The sequence below is a fragment of the Hippopotamus amphibius genome, chromosome 1 (assembly GCF_030028045.1).
Source record: "Hippopotamus amphibius kiboko isolate mHipAmp2 chromosome 1, mHipAmp2.hap2, whole genome shotgun sequence".
Lineage (NCBI taxonomy): Eukaryota > Metazoa > Chordata > Mammalia > Artiodactyla > Hippopotamidae > Hippopotamus > Hippopotamus amphibius.
Window position 1 is genome coordinate 119,920,908 of NC_080186.1, and position 23,026 is coordinate 119,943,933.

At 38.6% G+C, this 23,026-nt stretch overlaps 1 protein-coding gene and 1 non-coding gene across 2 annotated transcripts in view; one reads left to right on the forward strand and one right to left on the reverse strand.

Annotated features, from left to right (window-relative positions):
- Window positions 1-374: 374 nt before the first annotated feature.
- Window positions 375-23,026, reverse strand: part of LOC130848754 (uncharacterized) — a 31,838-nt gene continuing 9,186 nt past the window's right edge. Inside the window, exons 5-6 of the mRNA XM_057727160.1 lie at window positions 1,788-1,892; window positions 375-1,195 (exon numbers count right to left, since the gene is read on the reverse strand). Coding sequence (XP_057583143.1) covers window positions 1,188-1,195; window positions 1,788-1,892 — 113 coding nt within the window. The 3' untranslated portion in view covers window positions 375-1,187. The remainder of the gene's footprint in view (window positions 1,196-1,787; window positions 1,893-23,026) is intronic.
- On the forward strand, window positions 13,955-14,061 carry LOC130842533 (U6 spliceosomal RNA). Its single transcript, XR_009050463.1, has one exon. It is a non-coding gene; the product is annotated as a U6 spliceosomal RNA (small nuclear RNA).

Consider the following 23,026-nt stretch of genomic DNA (forward strand, 5'->3'; position numbering starts at 1 on the left):
GTCAGATGGTGCAGGGCCTTGCAGGAGAAGTGGGAGTGATGGAGGAGTACTGAGCTAGAGAGTGATTTAATACAACTTGTATTGGAAAGGATTGCTCTGGACACAAATTTGCAAATAGAATTTAAGGAGCCAAGAACAGAAACAGGGAGACTGTGGGGCTATTGCAGTAGTCCAGATGAGAGATGATTGTTATATTGAATCAGGTAGTTGGTGACAGGTCATTATATTATGTGCATGTGTATATATATACATATACATACCTATATATTTTATATATATGTAAAAGATATCAGTATTTGCTGAGAGAGCATGGTATGTGAAAAAAAAAAAAAAGAATGAAATCGAGGATGACACCAAGGTTTGGTAACCAGAAATAGAAGAAGGATAGAGGTAACATTTATTAAATGGAAAGACTGTATATGGGAAGCATGTTAAGGGAGTTCAAATTTAGATGTCAGGCATTCAAATGAAGATGTCAAACAAGGAGTAGGGTCCAAGTGAGAACAGGTGGCCAGGAAAGGAGATGCATAATGTACATTAGACACTCTTCCCAATATACACACGTGCACACACACACAGAGCCCAACACACATCCTTTACCCTCTACAAGGTGCAAAGAAAACCTTGGGCTCGTCCCTTTGTGGGTTCCCATCTGTCCATGCTGCTTCCATGGACTCCCAACTCAGCATCCAGCACCAATTCAAACTATTCTCTATGGTGTGGTCAACACTTCCACACAGTTCCCTTTCTGATCTTGTGTTCTCAGAAAGACACATTCCAGCCACAGAGCAGAGGCTGTGGGAACTAACATATGCACAGTCAGGAGTGTCCTCTTCAAAAAGCTTCAGGAGGATAGGGGTCTGAAGCAGAGTCAATGACAGGAAGAATTCTTGTCCCGCAGGGCTGAGGATCCTGAGACGGAGGGCAGTTTGAAGAGGAAGTGATAGGACCCTGAATGCCCAGGGAGCTGTGGCCATGAGGGTCAAGGTGATTCAGACCAAGGGCATCTGGAGCTGGAGCAGGGCTGGAAGAGGCAGGTGTCTGCAGTGATCAGGATCACAGTGGAAGTGTACCAGGAATGTTGATTTTTCTGCTCCCTCCAATTAAATTATCTTCATGGCATGGCTTGGGTATGGACCTCACTGTAGACACTAGTAAGAGACTCCTTTTCCTCTAGGTGTTATTCACTAATACCCTAGGGATGCAAGACAGAGGGTTCCTGGATCAGCTGAGGGATAGAGAAGCCCAGAGGGACATACATGGAACAAATGCCCATTGACATGAACTGCTTACTATTTTCCCTAAAAGCCCCAGCACTACCCTGTCCCCATTATACATTTTCTTAGTTAGTACTGCATTGTCTGAAAAAAGTTAAAGAGGCAATTGGTCCAGAAACTGCAGTGACTAGTTGGACAAAGCCAGGCACAGGGAGTGAGGGACCTGGGAGAGCCCAGGCTTGCCTTTGTTCCCAGCTATCAACTTGGCCCTGCCCTCTCAAGATTCCTGCTGGCTCAGCTTTGAATAGTAGGTGCCACCAGCATGGTCCTTGTGGTTCCCCCGCAATCCTGCTCCTGAGTCATACACAGAGCAGATCTTGAATCCTCTTCCAATGCTATGACCTCCAAGGCTGGGGCCATACCCACCATTCCCCCTGCAGAGAGATTCCTTGCTCAGCAAAATGCAGGAGAGAGGGAGCCTAGGGTCCAGTGGGGGAGGAGAGGGATCTGGAGCAGGACGGAGAAGTGCTACCTGTCTCCATATTCCAGTCTCCATATTCTTTTTCTTACCACGTGTCTTCCAAAGGTACCGTCCACCTCCGAGGATCAAGAGCGTAACCATGACACCACATACTATGGCTCGCAGCGGAACAGCAGTGGCCTCTTCATGAGAATCTGTTTCCCTCATACAGAGAGAATGAAGAACATCAAGGCAAGACAGAATTTGAGATACCCACTGTCGAAGGGAGATAGAGAGAGAGCAGGCAGAGAGGTCTAAGGGTCCAGGTTCAGAAACTGAAGAGGAAGTGGCGTGGCAGGTTCATTCTCTCAACTAGGTCCCGAGCTCCTGCTTGATGCCAGGGATACTGAGATGAACAAGACTGGGTCACCCAGAGGGAAGACTGAGGCAGTACCACAGTCTGCCAGCCAGAGGGACTGCAGTGCAGTAGAGGTTTACATCATGGACACAGGACTTGGGGGAGGTCCTCTCAGAGAAAGTGATGCATAACCTGAGACTTGAGGGAGGAGTAGTTTACCAGATACTCCTGGGGTGGGGTGTGGGGGGAGAAGTGCATTCTAGGGAGGAGGAGTCCCATGTTCAGAAAGAGACTGTCAAAAGCTCCACCCCTGGGAGTTGCCAGAACCCCACTGAGGCACGCAGGATGATAGGGTGGGGAGGAGCTTTGGGCAAGGAGGGTCAGAGGCCTCTTGCTGGTCATGCTGAGGGTTGAAATTTATCTGACATTCCAGCCTGTAGCTAGAGGGAAGGCCAAGCTACACATTTTCATTGAGGCTAACACATCAGCTCTCTCCACTAGCTCATGGAGGGTGGTTTAAAGAGGGTAAGGCTGCACACGGGGTTACCAGGTCATTCATTAATTCAATAAAATCCTGATTCCAAGCAAAGTTTGGCTAGAAGTTGTACTTGGCCTGGGAATTCAAAGGAGGACAAAACGTGGCTCCTGTCCTCAAGGTGTTCCTGTCAATGGAGGAAACAAATGCACAAACAGATTCATGCCACTCATTGTGGGGTGGCTAAGGACAGCTCCTTAATGGAGGTGATGCTAGGGGGCAGGATGGCTAATCAGTGCAGGGCTCTGTGCAAAAATAAAAATCAGACTGTTTGCTACAATGTCATTAAAATTTCCAGGCAACAAGCAGATTTTAAACCAATTGAGGGGCCCTTCTTAGGCCATGTGTGAATGCGTGTTTACATGCCCACAGACATGCAGTGACTGAGGAGGAGCCTTCATAGAGAATAAGAGGGAAATCAGGGACACAGGGTGAAGAAGGGCTAGTGATGGGGAGACAGCATTTTCACAGGTGCAACAGCAGGGCACATTCTGGGAACTGCAAGCAAGGAATTCCACTTTAAGTGTGCACATGAGATCAGCAATGTGGGCAGAGGAGCATCTAAGTCCCACATCTGCTAGGGAATCATGGAGGTCAGACTCAGAGAAAGGGCACAGAGAAATGACTCAATGTTATTTGCTTTCCTAAAGACCATGCATGAACAATGAATGGGGGTGGGGAGGGGCACTGGAAGGCTAATAACTGGACTTGCAGGGACAAGGGATTTAGAGGAGAACATAGATGTGAAGACATTTAAATGCCAAAATACATTGAATGTGCTTCCCAGACTCCTGTATGAAGTGATCAGATGGAAGGCAGTGCTAATAAAATGGTGGGGAGGAAAAGCCCAGAACCCTCACTCCCGTGCACCTGAGCTCTGAGAGTGCCCCTCCCCTCTGGCAGGTGAACTCACTATGGGCACAGACTTCCTCAAGGTCTAAGGTGGCAGTTTTCTGGTCCACCTGGTTGCTGAGCACACAGGTGAGGCTGGCATTGGGCTGGCTCAGGGGCTGGTTCACAGTCAGAGTCCAGGAGTTGGGGGCTGGTCCTAATGTCCCTCTCCACTCCAGTTCCCTAGGAAGGCCCTTGCTTTCCTAGGTGACTTTCAGGTCCTCTCTGGCCCCTGTAACCCTGCACTCCAGGGTGACATTACACAAGCCTGGTGTGATGGATGGTGACCCAATCAGGATCTCAGGAAGAGGCACAGGCTCTGAGATATGAGGCAACAAAAGAACAGAGTTTCACATATGTGGAGAACATTACATGTCACAGTTTGACATCTATCATCTCATTGAAGCCCAGGCTTATAAGGAAGCCTTAGAGGGAAAGCTTGTGCATTTTAGATATAAAACACAATTTTCCAAAGCTAAATATACAGCAAGAGACAATAAGGAAAAGAGCTACTGAGTTAAGCCCTAAGTGATTTTATTTATTGAACAAGCCTTAAAAATCATCCATTAGAATATAAAAGCTGGATTCCATTTTCTCAGGCCTACTATTTTTTAAAAAATCAGAGTTTGTCCCAGAAAGGGTAGACGCCTGAGACAGAAGGTATTGTCCTTGTTTTGTGTCTCCAGTTGAGATGAAGTCTGAGGCAGCACAGCCTTCAGGGAAAGGGTATCTGGATAGCTCTCAGAGGTCAGAGAAAGGCCCTATGCTTCCAAAAGTACAGACACTTGTGGGAAATGCAATGGTAGGATCTTGGGATGATAACTCCAAGTGTGGTTAGAGCACAGTGAATTTGTGGTATAGACAGGAAGGGAAGTGACAGATTTACAAGCTGGCCATAGAAATTACATGGGGACCTGAAACCCACTTTATCCATAGGTGCATATTTCCCTATGTAGGGAAGAACTTTAGGGAAAGAAAAAGTTCACTAAATGGATTTCTTAATGTGTTGCAGTGTAAATGCTCTCTTATACCTATACAGTCTTTTGGAACTGGATTTCTGGTGTCTTTTCTGAGTGAGGCTGGCTATGTGTTAGTTCTGAGTGAGAGGGCAGGGAACAAGGGGGGCTAACTACACTTGGATTTCCAAATTGTGGTAAACACAATAATGGACCATCAAAAATGTTCATGTCTTAACCCTTGGAAACTGAATATGTTAGGTTGCCTGAAAAGGGGAATTAAAATAGCAGATAGAATTAAGATTGTTAATCAGTTGCCCTTAAAATAGGGAGATTTTTCTGATTATCTGGATGAATGCAATGTAATCACAAGGGTCCTGAAAAGTGAAAGAAGGAAGTGATGTCAGAAAAATAGCAGGATATGATATTTTAAAATTATACACGCTCAATAATACCTTTATGAGAGCTCTAGAGTCCAGTTGGAGCATTCCAGCACTCTACTGGACCACAAAATCCTAGATCAGCTGTGATGAAAGGGTAAGAAGAATAGTTTCTCTTCACCTCATCACCTTAACCACATGCCAGCATGATTCAGTGCTGCAAAAGTTACTCCAGTCTGTGATTCTCCCACAGGTGAAAGAAAGAGTGAAGTAAAAGATCAGCTTCCCCATGCTTTTGGGACACTGCCTGGGAGGTCTGCTTCTATCTCGCTGCACCCAGAACAGTGAGTAAATCATCATGGATGGTTTGTGAGTAACTAAGAACAAAGATATGGCAGGGGCTCACAGCAACTGACACATATGCCCCTGTGGACCATGTCTTGCACATCCCCACTGATGGTGGCCAATGAAATCCTACAGCCAGCACCCTGCATGCCCCTGCAGCCGGTCTCCCACATGCCTCTGAATCTGGTGCCCCAGAATCTCTTTTTGGATTTTCTGGTGAATGTCTTTGCTCCCAAAGCCAGTTCTTAAAGAATGGAAGAGGTTACTGCTTATTTAAATGTATAGAAACCAATGCAAGCCTACGATGATTACGAAGAATCAGGGAAACATGAAAATATCAAAGGAACAAAATAAAGTTCCAATAACCAACTTCAAAGAAACGGAGATCTACAATCTGCCTAACAAAGAAGTCAATATAGTTATCTTAAAGAAGCTCAGTGATCTACAAGAGAACACAAAGAAATGAAATTTGGAAAACAATACATGAACAAAATGAGATGTTCAATACAGAGACAGAAAGCAAAAAAAAAAAAAAAAAAAAAGAATCAAACAAATTCTGGAGCTGAAGAATACAAGATTGCACTGAACAATTCAACAGAGGGCTTAATAGCAGACTAAGTTTAGCACGAGGAAAAAAATCAGCTGACTCAAAGATAGTCATTTGAAATTATACAATCAGAAAAGCAAAGAGGAAAAAGAGTGAAGAAAGTCTATGGGGCACCATAGAAGCCAATATATACATTATGGGAGTTACAGAAAGAGAAGACAATGACAAAGGAGCAGAAAGCTATTTAAATAAATAATGGTTGAAAATTTCCCAAGTTTGGGGAAGTAAATGGACACTCAGATTCATGAATCACAAAGGATGCCAAAAAGGTAGAATCTAAAGCAATCTAAATCAAGATGCTTTATAATTAAATCTTCAAAACTCAAAGACAAAGAGAGAATTATGAAAGCAGCACGAGAAAAGCTACCCATTGCATACGATGTAATACACCTAAGACTATAATCAAATTTCTCAGCAGGAAACTTGCAGGCTGGGAGAGAGTGGGGTGATATATATAAAGAGCTAATAGAAAAAAAAAAAAACCACTGATAACCAAGAATTACATAGCTACCAAGAAAATTCTTTAAAAATGGACACTTTCATTGACAAGCAAAAACTGAGGGAGTTTGTCAACACTAAGCCTGCCTTACAAGAAGTGATAAATTGAAGTTGAAATGAAAGGATGTTAAACATACACAAAAGTGTATGAAGTCGTAAATCTCACTGGTAAAATAGACAAATACAAAATATAATACTATAATGATATTATTGTAATTGTGGTGCATAAATCACTTTTAATCCTAGTATAAAAGTCAAAAGACAAAAGTATTAAGAATAACTGTAAGAGAAAACTGTTAAAGGGTGCACAATATGAAAGATGTAAATTGTGACTTCAATAACATAAAGAGTGTTTGTGGGGGGGTTAAATATAGAAGTGTAGAGTTTTTGTATGTAGTTGAAGTTAAGTTGTTTATTTAAAATAGACTGTTATAACAATAAGATGTTTTATGTAAATGTCGTGGTAACCACAAAGAATACACCTAAAAAGATATCCAAAAGAAAAAAGAATCAAAGGCTATCAATAAAAAAAAAATCACCAAATCACAAAGAAAGACATCAAAGGAGGAAGGAAGAAAAAAAAACAGCAAAACAGAAAACAATTAACAAAATGACAATTGTAAGTCCTTACCTATCAGCAATTACTTTTTTTATATACATAAAAAATATATATATTATAATATATATACATATACATTCCTTCATCTTTTATCTTTTTAATTTTTTTTAAATTTTATTTATTTATTTATTATTTTTTTGGGGGTACACCAAGTTCAATCATCTGTTTTTATACACATATCCCTGTATTCCCTCCCTCCCTTGACTCCCCCCCCACTCTCCCTCGAGTCCCCCCCACCCTCCCCGCCCCAGTCCTCTAAGGTATCTTCCATCCTCGAGTTGAACTCCCTTTGTTGTACAACAACTTCCCACTGGCTATCTATTTTACAGTTGGTAGTATATATATGTCTGTACTACTCTCCCGCTTCGTCTCAGTTTCCCCTTCACCCTCATCCCCCTCCAATACCTCGAGTTCTCCAGTCCATTCTCTGTATCTGCATACTTGTTCTTGTCACTGAGTTCATCAGTACCCTTTTTAGATTCCGTATATGTGAGTTAGCATACGATATTTGTCTTTCTCTTTCTGACTTACTTCACTCTGTATGACAGATTGTAGTTCTATCCATCTCATTACATATAGCTCCATCTCATCCCTTTTTATAGCTGAGTAATATTCCATTGTGTATATATGCCACATCTTCTTTATCCATTCATTTGTTGATGGGCATTTAGGTTGCTTCCATGTCCTGGCTATTGTAAATAGTGCTGCCATAAACATTATGGTACATGTTTCTTTTGGGATTATGGTTTTCTTTGGGTATATGCCCAGGAGTGGGATGACTGGATCATATGGAAGTTCTATTTGTAGTTTTTTAAGGAACCTCCAAATTGTTTTCCATAGTGGCTGTACCAACTTACATTCCCACCAACAGTAAAGGAGAGTTCCCTTTTCTCCACACCCTCTCCAACATTTGTTGTTTCCAGATTTTGTGATGATGGCCATTCTGATGGGTGTGAGGTGATACCTCATTGTGGCTTTGACTTGCATTTCTCGGATGATGAGTGATGTTGAGCATCTTTTCATGTGTTTGTTGGCCATCGGTATGTCTTCTTTGGAGAAATGTCTATTTAGGTCTTCTGCCCATTTGTGGATTGGGTTATTTGCTTTTTTGGTATTAAGCTGCATGAGCTGCTTGTATATTTTGGAGATTAATCCTTTGTCCGTTGTTTCATAGGCAATTATTTTTTCCCATTCTGAGGGTTGCCTTTTAGTCTTGTTTATGGTTTCTTTTGCTGTGCAAAAGCTTTTAAGTTTCATGAGGTCCCATTTATTTATTCTTGATTTTATTTCCATGATTCTAGGAGGTGGGTCAAAAAGGATCTTGCTTTGATGTATGTCATAGAGTGTTCTGCCTATGTTTTCCTCTAGGAGTTTGATAGTGTCTGGCCTTACATGTAGGTCTTTAATCCATTTGGAGTTTATTTTTGTGTATGGTGTTAGGAAGTGTTCTAATTTCATTCTTTTACATGTTGCTGTCCAATTTTCCCAGCACCACTTATTGAAGAGGCTGTCTTTTTTCCATTGTATATTCGTGCCTCCTTTGTCAAAGTTAAGGTGCCCATATGTGTTTGGGCTTACTTCTGAGTTCTCTATTCTATTCCATTGATCTTCCTTTCTATTTTTGTGCTAGTACCATACTGTCTTGATCACTATAGCCTTGTAGTATAGTTTGAAGTCAGGAAGCCTGATTCCACCAACTCCATTTTTCCTTCTCAAGATTGCTTTGGCTATTCGGGGTCTTTTGCGTTCCCATACAAATCGTAAGATTTCGTGTTCTAGTTCTGTGAAAAATGCAATTGGTAATTTGATCGGGATTGCATTGAAGCTGTAAAGTGCTTTGGGTAGTACAGTCATTTTCACGATGTTGATTCTTCCAATCCAGGAACATGGTATGTCCCTCCATCTGTTTGTGTCATCTTTGATTTCTTTCATCAATGTCTTAAAGTTTTCTGCATACAGGTCTTTTGCCTCCTTAGGCAGGTTTATTCCTAGGTATTTTATTCTTTTTTTTTGCAATGGTAAATGGGAGAGTTTCCTTAATTTCTCCTTCTGCTCTTTCCTTGTTAGTGTATAGGAATGCAAGAGATTTCTGTGCATTAATTTTGTATCCTGCTACTTTACTAAACTCATCAATTAGTGCTAGCAGTTTTCTGGTAGAGTCTTTAGGGTTTTCTATATATAATATCATGTCATCTGCAAAGAGTGACAATTTTCCTTCTTCTTTTCCAATTTGGATTCCTTTGATTTCTTTTTCTTCTCTGATTGCTGTGGCTAAAACTTCCAAAACTATGTTAAATAGTAATGGTGAGAGTGGACATCCTTGTCTTGTTCCTGTTCTTAGAAGGAATTCTTCCAGTTTTTCCCCATTGAGAACGATGTTGGCTTTTGGTTTCTCATATTTGGCTTTTATTTTGTTGAGGTAATTTCCTTCTATGCCCATTTTCTGGAGAGCTTTGATCATAAATGGATGTTGAACTTTGTCAAAAGCTTTTTCTGCATCTATTGAGATGATCATATGGTTTTTATCCTTCAATTTGTTGATATGATGTATCACATTGATTGATTTGCGTATATTGAAGAATCCTTGCATCCCAGGGATAAACCCCACTTGATCATGGTGTATGATTTTTTTAATGTGCTGTTGGAGTCTGTTAGCTAGTATTTTGTTGAGGATTTTTGCATCTATATTCATCAGTGATACTGGTCTGTAATTTTCTTTTTTTGTGACATCTTTGCCTGGTTTTGATATCAGGGTGATGGTGGCCTCATGGAATGAGTTTGGGAGTGTTCCACCTTCTGCAATATTTTGGAAGAGTTTGAGAAGGATAGGTGTTAACTCTTCTCGAAATGTTTGATAGAATTCGCCCATGAACCCATCTGGTCCTGGGCTTTTGTGTATTGGGAGATTTTTAATCACTGCCTCAATTTCCATACTTGTGATTGCTCTGTTCATGGTTTCTATTTCTTCCTAGTTCAGTCTTGGAAGATTGTATTTTTCTAAGCATTTATCCATTTCTTCCAGGTTATCCAATTTATTAGCATATAGTTGCTTGTGGTAGTCTCTCATGATCTTTTGTATTTCTGAGGTGTCCATTGTTACTTCTCCTTTTTCATTTCTAATTCTGTTGATTTGCATCTTCTCCCTTTTTTTCGTGATGAGTCTGGCTAATGATTTATCAATTTTGTTAATCTTCTCAAAGAACCAGCTTTTAGTTTTATTAATTTTTGCTATTGCTTCCTTTCTTTCTTTTTCATTTATTTCTGCTCTGATCTTTATGATTTCTTTCCTTCTGCTCACTTTGGGGTTTCTTTGTTCTTTTTCTAATTGTTTTAGGTGTAAGGTTAGGTTGTTTATTCGATCATTTTCTTGTTTCTTAAGGTAGGACTGTATTGCTATAAACTTCCCTCTTAGAACTGCTTTTGCTGCATCCCATAGGTTTTGGGTTGTTGTGTTTTCATTGTCATTTGTTTCTAGATATTTTTTGATTTCCTCTTTGATTTCTTTAGTGATTTCTTGGTTGTTTAAGACTGAATTGTTTAGCCTCCATGTGTTTGTATTTTTTGCAGTTTCTTTCCTGTAATTGATATCTAGTCTCATGGTGTTGTGGTCTGAGAAGATGCTTGATATGATTTCAATTTTCTTGCATTTGCTGAGGTTTGACCGAAGATGTGATCTATCCTGGAAAATGTTCCGTGTGCACTTGAGAAGAAAATGTATTCTGTCATTTTGGGATGAAATGTCCTATAAATATCAATTAAGTCGAGATGGTCTAATGTGTCATTTAAAGCTTGTGTGTCTTTATTTTCTGTTTGGATGGTCTGTCCATTGATGTAAGTGGGGTGTTCAAGTCCCCCTCTATTATTGTGTTACTGCTGATGTCCCCTTTTATGGTTTTTAGCATTTGCCTTATGTATTGAGGTGCTCCTATGTTGGGTGCATAGATATTCACCATTGTGATATGTTCTTCTGAATGGATCCCTTGATCATTATGGAGTGTCCTTCCCTGTCTCTTGTAATAGTCTTTACTTTCAAGTCTAATTTGTCTGATATGAGTATTGCTACTCCAGCTTTCTTTTGACTTCCATTTGCATGGAATGTCTTTTTCCCTCCCTTTACTTTCAGTCTATATGTATCCCTTGGTCTGAAGTGGGTTTCTTGTAGGCAGCATATAGAAGGGTCTTGTTTTTGTATCCATTCAGCCAGTCTGTGTCTTTTGGTTGGAGCATTTAATCCATTTACATTTAAGGTGATTATTGACATGTGTGTTCCAATTACCATTTTCTGAATTGTTTTGGCTTTGTATTTGTAGGTGTTTTCCTTTTCTTGTGCTTCCTACTTAGAGAAGTCCCTTTAGCACTTGTTGTAAGGCTGGTTTGGTGGTGCTAAATTCTCTTAAGTTTTGCTTGTCTGGAAAGCTTTTGAATTCTCCCTCAAATCTGAATGAGATTCTTGCTGGGTAGAGTATTCTTGGCTGTAGGTTTCTCTCTTTCAGGACTTTCAGTATATCCTGCCATTCCCTTCTGGCCTGCAGAGTTTCTGTAGAGAGGTCAGCTGTTATCCTTATGCGTTTTCCCTCATATGTTATTTGTTGTTTTTCTCTTGCTGCTTTTAATATTTTTTCTTTGTGTTTAATTGTTGTTAGTTTGATTAATATGTGCCTTGTTGTATTTCTCCTTGGGTTTATTCTGTATGGGACTCTCTGTGCTTCTTGGATTTGGTTAATTATTTCCTTTGCCATGTTGGGGAAGTTTTCCACTAGAACCTCTTCAAATATTTTCTCAGACCCTTTCTTTTTTTTTTCTTCTTCTGAGATGCCTATAATTCGAATGTTGGTATGCTTAATGTTATCACTGAGGTCTCTGAGACTGTCTTCTAATCTTTTTATTCTTTTTTCTTTTTCATGCTCTGTGGCATTTATTTCCCCCATTCTATCTTCCAACTCACTTATTCATTCTTCTGCCTCACTCATTCTGCTGGTTATAGCATCTAGAGTATTTTTAATTTCAGTTATTTTGTTATCCATTGCTGTTTGTTTTTCTGAGTTCTTATGAACTGTTTCTTGTACTTTCTCTATTTTGTTATCGAGATTTTGTATCATTTGTACTATCATTCCTCTGAATTCTTTTTCAGACATTTTTTCCTATTTCCTCCTCATTTATTTGGTCTTGTGGGTTTTTTTCCTGCTCCTTTGCCTGCATGGTGTTTCTTTGTTTCCTCATGGTTGTCCAAACTTTTGGGGTTGCTTGTCCTGGTGATAGAGGTGTTTATAGATGATTGTCCAATCCTCAGACTAATGTCCAAGTGTTGGATTAAACAAATACGAAGTCTAGGAAACACATACATGTATAAGACACATAATTACTGAATCCATTAGGACATAAGGTTCTGGAAAGACCTGATGGAGCCCCAGTGTGCTATCAGATATTCAAAGCGAAACCCAGCAGAAATTGACAACTGAAACAGAACAAATCAGAGAAAAAAGCAAAAGCAAACAAACAAAGAAATAACACCTTACACATACAATCAGTAATCCAGGGAGATTTTGTAAGCTAGGATCAAATATAGAAAAGAGCTAGAGTACCATCAGACAGAATGGAGATTCTCAGAATGAAATTAGACAATTGTACTAAGAACTAAGATAAAGACAAAAACCTAATATTAAATACCAAGGTGGTGTGTCATCTGGAGAATAGAGCAAGGAGTCTGAGCAGATCGATAGTGTTGCTTGTAAGTATGTTAAGAAAAAATAAACTTAAAATGGCTGGAAGAAAGGGGAACAGAAGAGCATAGTGTGGTTGGAAATATGGAAATAAAAAGAAAGGAATAGAAATGTATAAAAGATAGGGATGAAAGGAAGGTATGAGAGATATATTGTCCATACTACCAAAAACTTAGCTAGATGTAGAAGTATATAAAAAGGCAAAAAATTAAAATAGAATAAAAAAATCATTAAAAAGATTATGTTATAAAATTGTAGATCCCTTAGGACTGAGATCGTAATTAATAAAGAAAAAAGAAAAGGAGTGAAGAAAAAAAAATCCAAAACTGATCTCAGAATGGACCAGTTCAATAGGATCAATACTAATTTTTCTGTTTGCTTAGAATCTCAGCTGTAAGTGTCCTTCTACTCACCTTGGGATTTTTTTGCGTTATTCTGTGACCAGCAGAGCTTCCTTTATTGTTCGTCTGTAAGCATCGGTGTGTGGGGAGGGAGAGGGTACAATAGTGGCTCCTTCCCCTGGGAGTGAGTGAGCAGTGGCACACTGTTGTTTCAGTCGGTCTTGGAGGTGCCTGTTGCAGAGGGACACTCGTGGCTCAGGTGTAAACAGAAAATCTTAGAGTTGGGCCTCTCTCAGGTTTTTGTTTGTTTGTTTGTTTTTTTCTCAGCAGCCTCCCTGCTGCCAGCATTCCAAGGGGTTTTAATCTAGCCCCGCCCGAGTGCCTGAGGGTACTTGTTATCCCTGAGCGCCTTAGGTGGCCCACAGGGCGTCTCTCCATTGCCTGCTGCAGAGGCGCTGAAAGAGAGAGAGAGGCTATGCCCGAGGCTCCTCCCCCTCACCCATGAGCCTGCAGCTTCCAGCCGCCATCATGGCCGGGCAGCTCTCAGGGATGGGCAGTCCTTGCCATGGACCTCTTTCCTTCTGTTCTCTTGGTCCATCACCTTACTGGCAACAATGTTTCTCACCCTGAACCAGCTCTCTGGTTCCCTTGCTCCCGCTCCCAGACCCTCTGTTCAGCTGTGGATCGACATCTCGGTCTGGGAACGCTGAGCTGCAGTGTGGACCCTCCGTTTGTTTCTCACTCCCTCCCGTCTGCCACAGCTCTGCTGCTTCACCCTCTTTGAGCCATTGTAGATGCCTCCCTACCAGTTATGTTGGGCTCCTTGCAGTCCTTTCTGGTGTCCGAGGCCGTCTGCTGGGTGTTCAGCTGGTTCTCTGTGGGAATTATTGTGTCCTTCGGTGCATTCCCAATGCATCTGTGGAGAGGGATGCATTCCACTTCCCTCTACTTCACTGCCATTTTTTAATATCAGCAATTACTTTAAATGTAAATAGATTAAACTTACTCATTCAAAAGACATAGAGTGGTGCTGGCTTTGGCAATACATATACTAAAATTGGAATGATACAGGGAAGAGTAGCATGGCCCCTGTACAAGGATGACATACAAATTTGTGAAGCATTCCATATTTTTGGAGGGAAGGATTGGGAGTTTGGGATTAGCAGACACAAATTAGTATACATAGGTTGGATAAACAACAAGGTCCTACTGTATAGCACAGGATGATACACCATCATAGAAAAGAAAATGAAAAAGAATGTATATATAACTTAACCACTTTGCTGTAGATTAGCATAACATTATAATTCAACTCTACTTCAATAATTAAATGGAAAAAAGATAGAATGACTGAATGGATGAAAGAATAAGATTTAACTATATACTGTCTACAAGAGAGTCACTTTAAATTTAAAGGTACACAAAGGCTGAAAGTGAAGGGATGAAAAAAAGATATTCCACACAAACAGGAACCAAAAGAAAGGGCAGGGCTATCTATACTTTCAGGCAAAAAAGACTTTCACTAAAAAACTGTCACAAAAGACAAATAATGTCATTGCCTAATGCTAAAAGTGTTGATTCAACAGGATGATATAAACTCGAAGAAAATCAGAAAAAAAGGAGACATTACAACTTATGCCACAGAAATAAAAGAGATCATAAGGGACTATTATGAACAATTGTACACTATCTAATTGGACAAAGTAGAAAAAATGGATAAATTCTTAGAAACATACAAACTTCCAAGGCTGAATCAAGAAGAAATAGAAAGCTTGAACAGACAGTGACAAATAAGGAGAATGAGTCAGCAATCAACAACATCCCAGCAAAGGAAAGCCTAGGACCAGAGGGAGTCAGAGATAAATTCCACCAAACAGTTAAAGAAGAATAAATACTAACTTTTATTAAGCTTTTCCAAAGAATAGAAGAAGAGAGAACACCACCAAATTCATTTTGTGATGTTGTCACACTCTTATACCAAAGCCAGAAAGATATCCCCCTGCCCCCCTGCGCCCCCCCCCCCCCACATTACAGGCCAATGTTCCTGATGAACATAGGTACAAAAATCCTCAACAAAATACTATCAAACTGAATTCAATGATACACTGAAAGGATCATTCACTATGACCAAGTGGGATTTAGTTCAGGGATACAATGATGGTTCAACATATGCACATCAATAATGTGATATACCACACTAACAGAATGCAGGATAAAAATCACATGATCATTCAATAGATGCAGTAAAAGCATGTGACTAAAAATCAACACCCTTTCATGATATCAGCAAATTAAAAATAGAAGGTCCTTACCTCAACACACTAAAGGCCATATGTGAAAAGCTCACAGCTAACATCTTACTCAATGATGAAAAATTGAAAGCTTTTCCTCTAAGATTTGGTATAAGACAGTGTGCCCACACTTTACTTCTATTCAACATAGTACAGAGAGTCCTAGCCACAGCAATTAAGCAGGAGAAAGAAATAAAGGCATTCAAATTGGAAAGCAAGAAATAAAATGATCTCTTATGGTAGATGGTATGGTCCTATGTGTAGAAAACCTTAAAGATTCCACAATAAACCTAATAGAACTAATAAATGAATTCAGCAAAGTTGCAGGGTACAAAATCAACATGTAAAAATCATGAGCATTTCTATACACTAACAATGAACTATCTGAGAAGGAAATTAAGAAAACAATCACACTTACTTTAGAATTAAAAAGATTATGATATTTAAGAATAACCTTAACCAAGGAATAAAAAAGATTAATTCACTGAAATGTATAAGACATTGATGACAGAAATTTAAAAGCACACAAATAAAGGGAAAGACATTCCATATTAATGAATTGGACATTTTAATATTATTAAAATGTCCATACTACCCAAAACAATCTAGAGACTCAATGCAATCATATGAATATACATTTGTATTTTTGCAAAAATAGAAAGAAAAAACAATCCTTAAATTCATATGGAACAAAACAAAACAAAAAAATTTCAAAGCACCAAAGCAATTTAGAGCAAGAACAAAATTGGAGGCATCACACTTTCTGATTTCCAACAGTATTACAATACTACATGATCAAAACAGCATGGTTTTGATGAAAACAGACATGAAAACAGACATGTAGATCAATCAAACAGAATAAAGAGACCAGAAATAAGCCCATGTTTATATAGTCCACTGATCTTCAATGAGGGCAGTAGGAATACACAATGGGGAAATGAGAATTTTTTCAATAGATGGTGTTAAGAAAACTGGATATCCACATGCAAAAGAATGAAATTCAACTCTTCCTTACCTTACACCAAATCAACTCAAAAGGGATTAAATACCTAGAAGTAATACCTAAAACTGTGACACTCCAAGAAGGAAACAAGGAAAAAGCTTCTTGATATTGGTCTTGGCAATGATTTTTTTGGACATGACACCAAAGCACAGGCAAAAAAGCCAAAATAGACAAATGAGATTAGATCAAACTAAGAAGTTTCTGCACAACAAAGGAAACATTAACAGAGTGAAAAGGCAACCTACAGAATGGGAGAAAATATCTGCACACCATATATCTCATAAATTGTCAATATCCAAAATATACAAGGAATTCATACAACTCAACAGCAAAAATCCAAGTAATTTGATTAAAAATGGGCAAATGAACTGAATAGTCATTTGTCAACAGGAGATATAAAAATGGCCAACAGATATATGAAAAAATGCTCAATATCATGAATAACCAGGAAAAGGCAAATCAAAACCACAGTGTCAGCTTACACCTGTTGTAATGGCTATTATCAACAAGAAACAAAAGATAAATGTTGGTTATGATGTGGAGAAAAGGAGACCCTTGTACACTGTTGATGGGAATGTAAATTGGTGCAATCACTTTGGAAAACAGTATGGGGTTTCTCAAAATGTTAAAAATAGAACTATCATATGATTCAGCAATCATATTTCTAGGTATATATCTAAAAGGATTCAAATCAGGATCTCAAAAAGATATCTGCACTACCATGTTCATTGCTACCATGTCAATAGCCAAGACATGAAAGCAACCTAAATGTTCATTGGCAGATGAATGGATAAATAAAATGTGGTATATATGTGCAATGGAATATTATTCAGCCTCAAAAAAGGAAGGAAATTCTGCCTTATATGACAATGTGGATGAACCAATTGGACATTATAAGTGAAATAAGCCATACAGAGAAGAAATACCACATGATGCCACTTATATGAAGAATCTAAAACAGTCAAATTTATAGAAGCAGTGAGTGGAATGGTAGTTGCCAGGGTCTGCGGGGATGGGGAAATTAGGAGGTATTAGTCAAAGGGTATGGCATAGTGCCTATAGTGAACAATACTATATAGTATATTAAAATTTGCTGAGATAGATCTTATGTTTTGTGTTCTTACATAAATAACATGAACAACAACAACAATAATAAAATAAAGATGGTGAGAGGAAACTTTTGGAGGAGATGGATATGATCATGGCATACATTATGGTGATGGTTTCACAGGTATACACTTGTAGCAAAACTCTTTAAGTTGTATACATTAAATATGTTACAGTTTTTTGTGTGTCAATCATACCTCAATAAAGTGTTTTTTTCAAAAAAATTATAATTTAACTTCATCACTCCCAGTAGGTCAATTGTTTGATTCTATCACCATTGCTTATTGGCATGAACATGTGGTGTCTTGCTTTCCCTTTCTAAAACCCCTGTTATTTTATACCTATGTGTTTTTGCAGCTTCAAATGTTCAAGGGCTTCTTAGTTTCTTCAGCAAAAATTTTCTATTGTTTTTATTATGCTGTTGTTGCTGTCATTGTTATCTACAATACTGAGTGTGTTTATTTCTCACAGATTCACAGTAAAATGTATACTGCAAAAAAATTATCTTCACATCTTCAAAAATAAAGGGGAAGAGGTAGAGAGAAGAGCAGGTCAGAAGGATGCAATGTGAGAAGGACCTGACTCACTGTTGCTGATTTGAAGATGGAAGAAGAGGGGGATACCACCCAAGGAATACAGGCAGCCACTTGAAGGTGAAAAAGGCAAGAAATGCATTCATCCCTGAAGTAACAAGGTAGGAACATAGCCCTGCCAACACCTGGATTTGGCCCTGTGAGAACTTTGTCTGACTAGGATGTACAGAATGGCAAGATAATAAATTTGAGTTGATTTGAGGCACTATGTTTGTGGTAATTTGTTATAGTAGTGGTTAAAAAACTAACACAGAAATTAAGTACCCTTAGTTCTATACAGAACAATCAATGTTATTACAAGAATTCCCACTTTCCCCAAATTTCTATTTTTTTAAGCTCTTTGTTGGAATATAATTGCTTTACACTCTTGTGCCAGTTTTTGAGGTACACCAAAGTCAAACAGCTGTCTTTATACACATATCCCCATATTCCCTCCCTCCTGCGACTCTGCCCCACACTCCTGGTCCCAGCCCTCAAAGGCATCATCTATCATCAAGTTGACCACCCTTTGTTATACAGCAAATTCCCACCGGCTATCTATTTTACAGTTCATAGTATATATATGTTTATGCTACTCTTTCACTTCGTCCCAGCTTCCCCTTCGCCCCCCATCCCCCAACCTCATGTCCTCCAGTCCATTCTCTGCATCTGCATCCTTATTCTTGTCTTGTCACTGGGTTCATAAGTACCATTTAAAAAATTTTTTTTTAGATTCGTATATATGAGTTAGCATACAATATTTGTCTTTCTCTTTCTGGCTTACTTCACTCTGCATGACAGACTCTAGGTCTATCCACCTCATGACATATAGCTCCATTTCACTCCTTTTTATAGCTGAGTAATATTCCATTGTATATATATGCCACATCTTCTGTATCCATTCATTTGTTGATGGGCATTTAGGTTGCTTCCATGTCCTGGCTATTGTAAATAGTGCTGCCATAAACATTATGGTACATGTTTCTTTTGGGATTATGGTTTTCTTTGGGTATGTGCCCAGGAGTGGGATGACTGGATCATATGGAAGTTCTATTTGTAGTTTTTTAAGGAACCTCCAAATTGTTTTCCATAGTAGCTGTACCAACTTACATTCCCACCAACAGTGCAGGAGACTTCCCTTTTCTCCACACCCTTTCCAACATTTGTTGTTTCTAGATGTTTTGATGATGGCCATTCTGACCGGTGTGAGGTGATACCTCATTGTGGCTTTGACTTGCATTTCTCTGATGATTAGTGATGTTGAGCATCTTTTCATGTGTTTGTTGGCCATCTGTATGTCTTCTTTGGAGAAATGTCAATTTAGGTCTTCTACCCATTTGTGGATTGGATTATTAGCTTTTTTGGTATTAAGTTGCGTGAGCTGCTTGTATATTTTGGAGGTTAATCCTTTGTCCATTGCTTCATTGGCAAGTATTTTATCCTATTCTGAGAGTTGTCTTCTTGTCTTGTTTATGGTTTCTTTCGCTGTCCAAAAGCTTTTAAGTTTCATGAGGTCCCATTTATTTATTCTTGATTTTATTTCCATGATTCTAGGAGGTGGGTCCAAAAGGATCTTGCTCTGATGGATGTCATAGAGTGTTCTGCCTATGTTTTCCTCTAGGAGTTTGATAGTGTCTGGCCTTACATGTAGGTCTTTAATCCATTTGGAGTTTATTTTTGTGTATGGTGTTAGGAAGTGTTCTAATTTCATTCTTTTACATGTTGCTGTCCAATTTTGCCAGCACCACTTATTGAAGAGGCTGTCTTTTTTCCATTGTATATTCGTGCCTCCTTTGTCAAAGTTAAGGTGCCCATATGTGCTTGGGCTTACCTCTGGGTTCTCTATTCTGTTTCATTGGTCTACCTTTTTATTTTTGTGCCAGTACCATACTGTTTTGATCACTATGGCCTTGTAGTTTAGTTTGAAGTCAGGAAGCCTGATTCCACCAACCCAATCTTTCCTTCTCAAGATTGCTTTGACTATTTGGGGTCTTTTGTGTTTCCATAAATACTGTAAGATTTCTTGTTCTGGTTCTGTGAAAAATGCAGTTGGTAGTTTGATAGGGATTGCATTGAAGCTGTAAAGTGCTTTGGGTAGTAGTCATTTTCAGTACGTTGATTCTTCCAATCCATAAACATGGTATGTCCCTCCATCTGTTTGTGTCATCTTTGATTTCTTTCATCAATGTCTTAAAGTTTTCTGCATACAGGTCTTTTGCCTCCTTAGGCAGGTTTATTCCTAGGTATTTTATTCTTTTTTTTTTTTTGCAATGGTAAATGGGAGAGTTTCCTTAATTTCTCCTTCTGCTCTTTCCTTGTTAGTGTATATGAATGCAAGAGATTTCTGTGCATTAATTTTGTATCCTGCTACTTTCCTAAATTCATCATTTAGTGCTAGCAGTTTTCTGGTAGAGTCTTTAGGGTTTTCTATGTATAATATCATGTCATCTGCAAAGAGTGAGAATTTTACTTCTTCTTTTCCAATTTGTATTACTTTTATTTCATTTTCTTCTCTGTGGTGGCTAGGACTTCCAGAACTATGTTGAATAATAACAGTGAGCGTGGACACTCTTGTCTCGTTCCTGTTCTTAGAGGGAATTCTTTCAGTTTTTCACCATGTAGAATGATGTTGGCTCTTGGTTTGTCATATATGGCTTTTATTATGTTGAGGTAATTTCCTTCTATGCCCATTTTCTGGAGAGTTTTTTTTTTATCATAAATGGATGTTGAAATTGTCAAAAGCTTTTTCTACATGTATTGAGATTATCATATGGTTTTTATCCTTCAATTTGTTGATATGATGTATCATGTTGATTGATTTGTGTATATTGAAGAATCCTTGCATTCTGTGGATAAACCCCACTTGATCATGGTGTATGATATTTTTAATGTGCTGTTGGATTCTGTTTACTATTATTTTGTTGAGTATTTCATCAGTAATATTGGCTTGTAATTGTCTTTTTTTGTGACATCTTTGCTTGGTTTTGGTATCAGGGTGATGGTGGCCTCGTAGAATGAGTTTGGGAGTGTTCCTCCTTTTGCTTTATTTTGGAAGAGTTTGACAAGGATAGGTGTTAGCTCTTCTCGAAATGTTTGATAGAATTTGTCTGTGAATCCATCTGGCCCTGGGCTTTTGTTTGTTGGGAGATTTTTAATCACAGTCTCAATTTCAGTGCTTGTGATTGATCTTTTCATATGTTCTATTTCTTCCTGGTTCAGTCTTGGAAGATTGTATTTTTCTAAGCATTTATCCATTTCTTCCAGGTTATCCAATTTATTGGCATACAGTTGCTTGTAATAGTCTCTCATGATCTTTTGTACTTCTGTGGTGTCTGTTGTTTCTTCTCCTTTTTCACTTCTAATTCTGTTGATTTACATCTTCTCCCTTTTTTTCCTGATGAGTCTGGCTAATGATTTATCAATTTTGTTTATCTTCTCTACGATCCGGCTTTTAGTTTCATTGATCTTTGGTATTCTTTCCTTCATTTCTTTTTCATTTATTTTTGATCTGATCTTTATGATTTCTTTCCTTCTGCTCCCTTTGGGCTTTCTTTATTCTTTTTTTCTCTAATTGTTTTAGGTGTAAGTTTAGCTTGTTTCTTTGATATTTTTCTTGTTCCTTAAGGTAGGATTGTATTGCTATAAACTTCCCTCTTAGAACTGCTTTTGCTGCATCCCATAGGTTTTGGGTTGCTGTGTTTTCATTGTCATTTGTTTCTAGATATTTTTTGCTTTCCTCTTTGATTTTTTAAAATGATTTCTTCGTTGTTTAATAGTGTGTCGTTTAGCCTCCGTGTGTTTGTATTTTTTGCAGTTTCTTTCCTGTAATTGATATCTAGTCTCATGGCGTTGTGGTCTGAGAAGATGCTTGATATGATTTCAATTTTCTTGAATTTACCAAGGCTTGATTTATGACCCAAGATGTGATCTATCCTGGAAAATGTTCCATGTGCACTTGAGAAGAAAGTGTATTCTGTCATTTTGGGATGGAATGTCCTATAAATATCAGTTAAGTCAAGATGGTCTAATGTGTTATTTAAAACTTGTGTGTCCTTCTTTATTTTCTGTTTGGATGATCTGTCCATTGATGCAAGTGGGGTGTTAATGTCTCCTACCATTATTATGTTACTGTTGATATCCCCTTTCATGGCTGTTAGCATTTGCCTTATGTATTGAGGTGCTCCTGTGTTGGGGGCATAGATATTTACAATTGTTATATGTTCTTCTTGGATGGATCCCTTGATCATTATGGAGTGTCCTTCCTTGTCTCTTGTAATAGTCTTAACCTTAATGTCTAATTTGTCTGATATGAGTATTGCTACTCCAGCTTCCTTTTGACTTCCATTTGCATGGAATGTCTTTTTCCATCCCTTTACTTTCAGTCTGCATGTGTCCCTAGGTCTGAAGTGGGTCTCTTGTAGACATCATATATAAAGGTTTTGTTTTTGTTTCCATTCAGCCAGTCTGTGTCTTTTGGTTGGAGCATTTAATCCATTTACATTTAAGGTGATCATTGACATGTGTGTTCCTGTTACCATTTTCTTAATTGTTTTGGGTTTGTTTTTGTAGGTGTTTTTCTTCTCTTGTGCTTCCTACTTAGAAAAGTTCCTTTAGTACTTGTTGTAAGGCTGGTTTGGTGGTGCTGAATTCTCTTAACTTTGGCTTGTGTGTAAAGCTTTTGATTTCTCCATCGAATCTGAATGAGATTCTTGCCGGGGAGAGTATTCTTGGCTGTAGATTTTTCCCTTTCAGGACTTTCAGTGTATCCTGCCGTTCTCTTTTGGCCTGCAGAGTTTCTGCAGAAAGATCAGCTGTTATCCTTATGGGTTTTCCCTTATATGTTATTTATTGCTTTTCTCTTGCTGCTTTCAATGTTTTCTGTTTGTGTTTAATTTTCATTAGTTTGATTAATACATGCCTCCATGTATTTCTCCTTGGGCTTATTTTTCATGAGACTCTCTGCGCTTCTTGGAATTGGTTAATTATTTCCTTTGCCATGTTGGGGAAGTTTTCCACTATAACCTCTTCAAATATTTTCTCAGACCCTTTCTGTTTTTCTTCTTCTTCTGGGATGCCTATGATTCGAATGTTGGTGCCCTTAATGTTGTCACCAAGGTCTCAGAGAC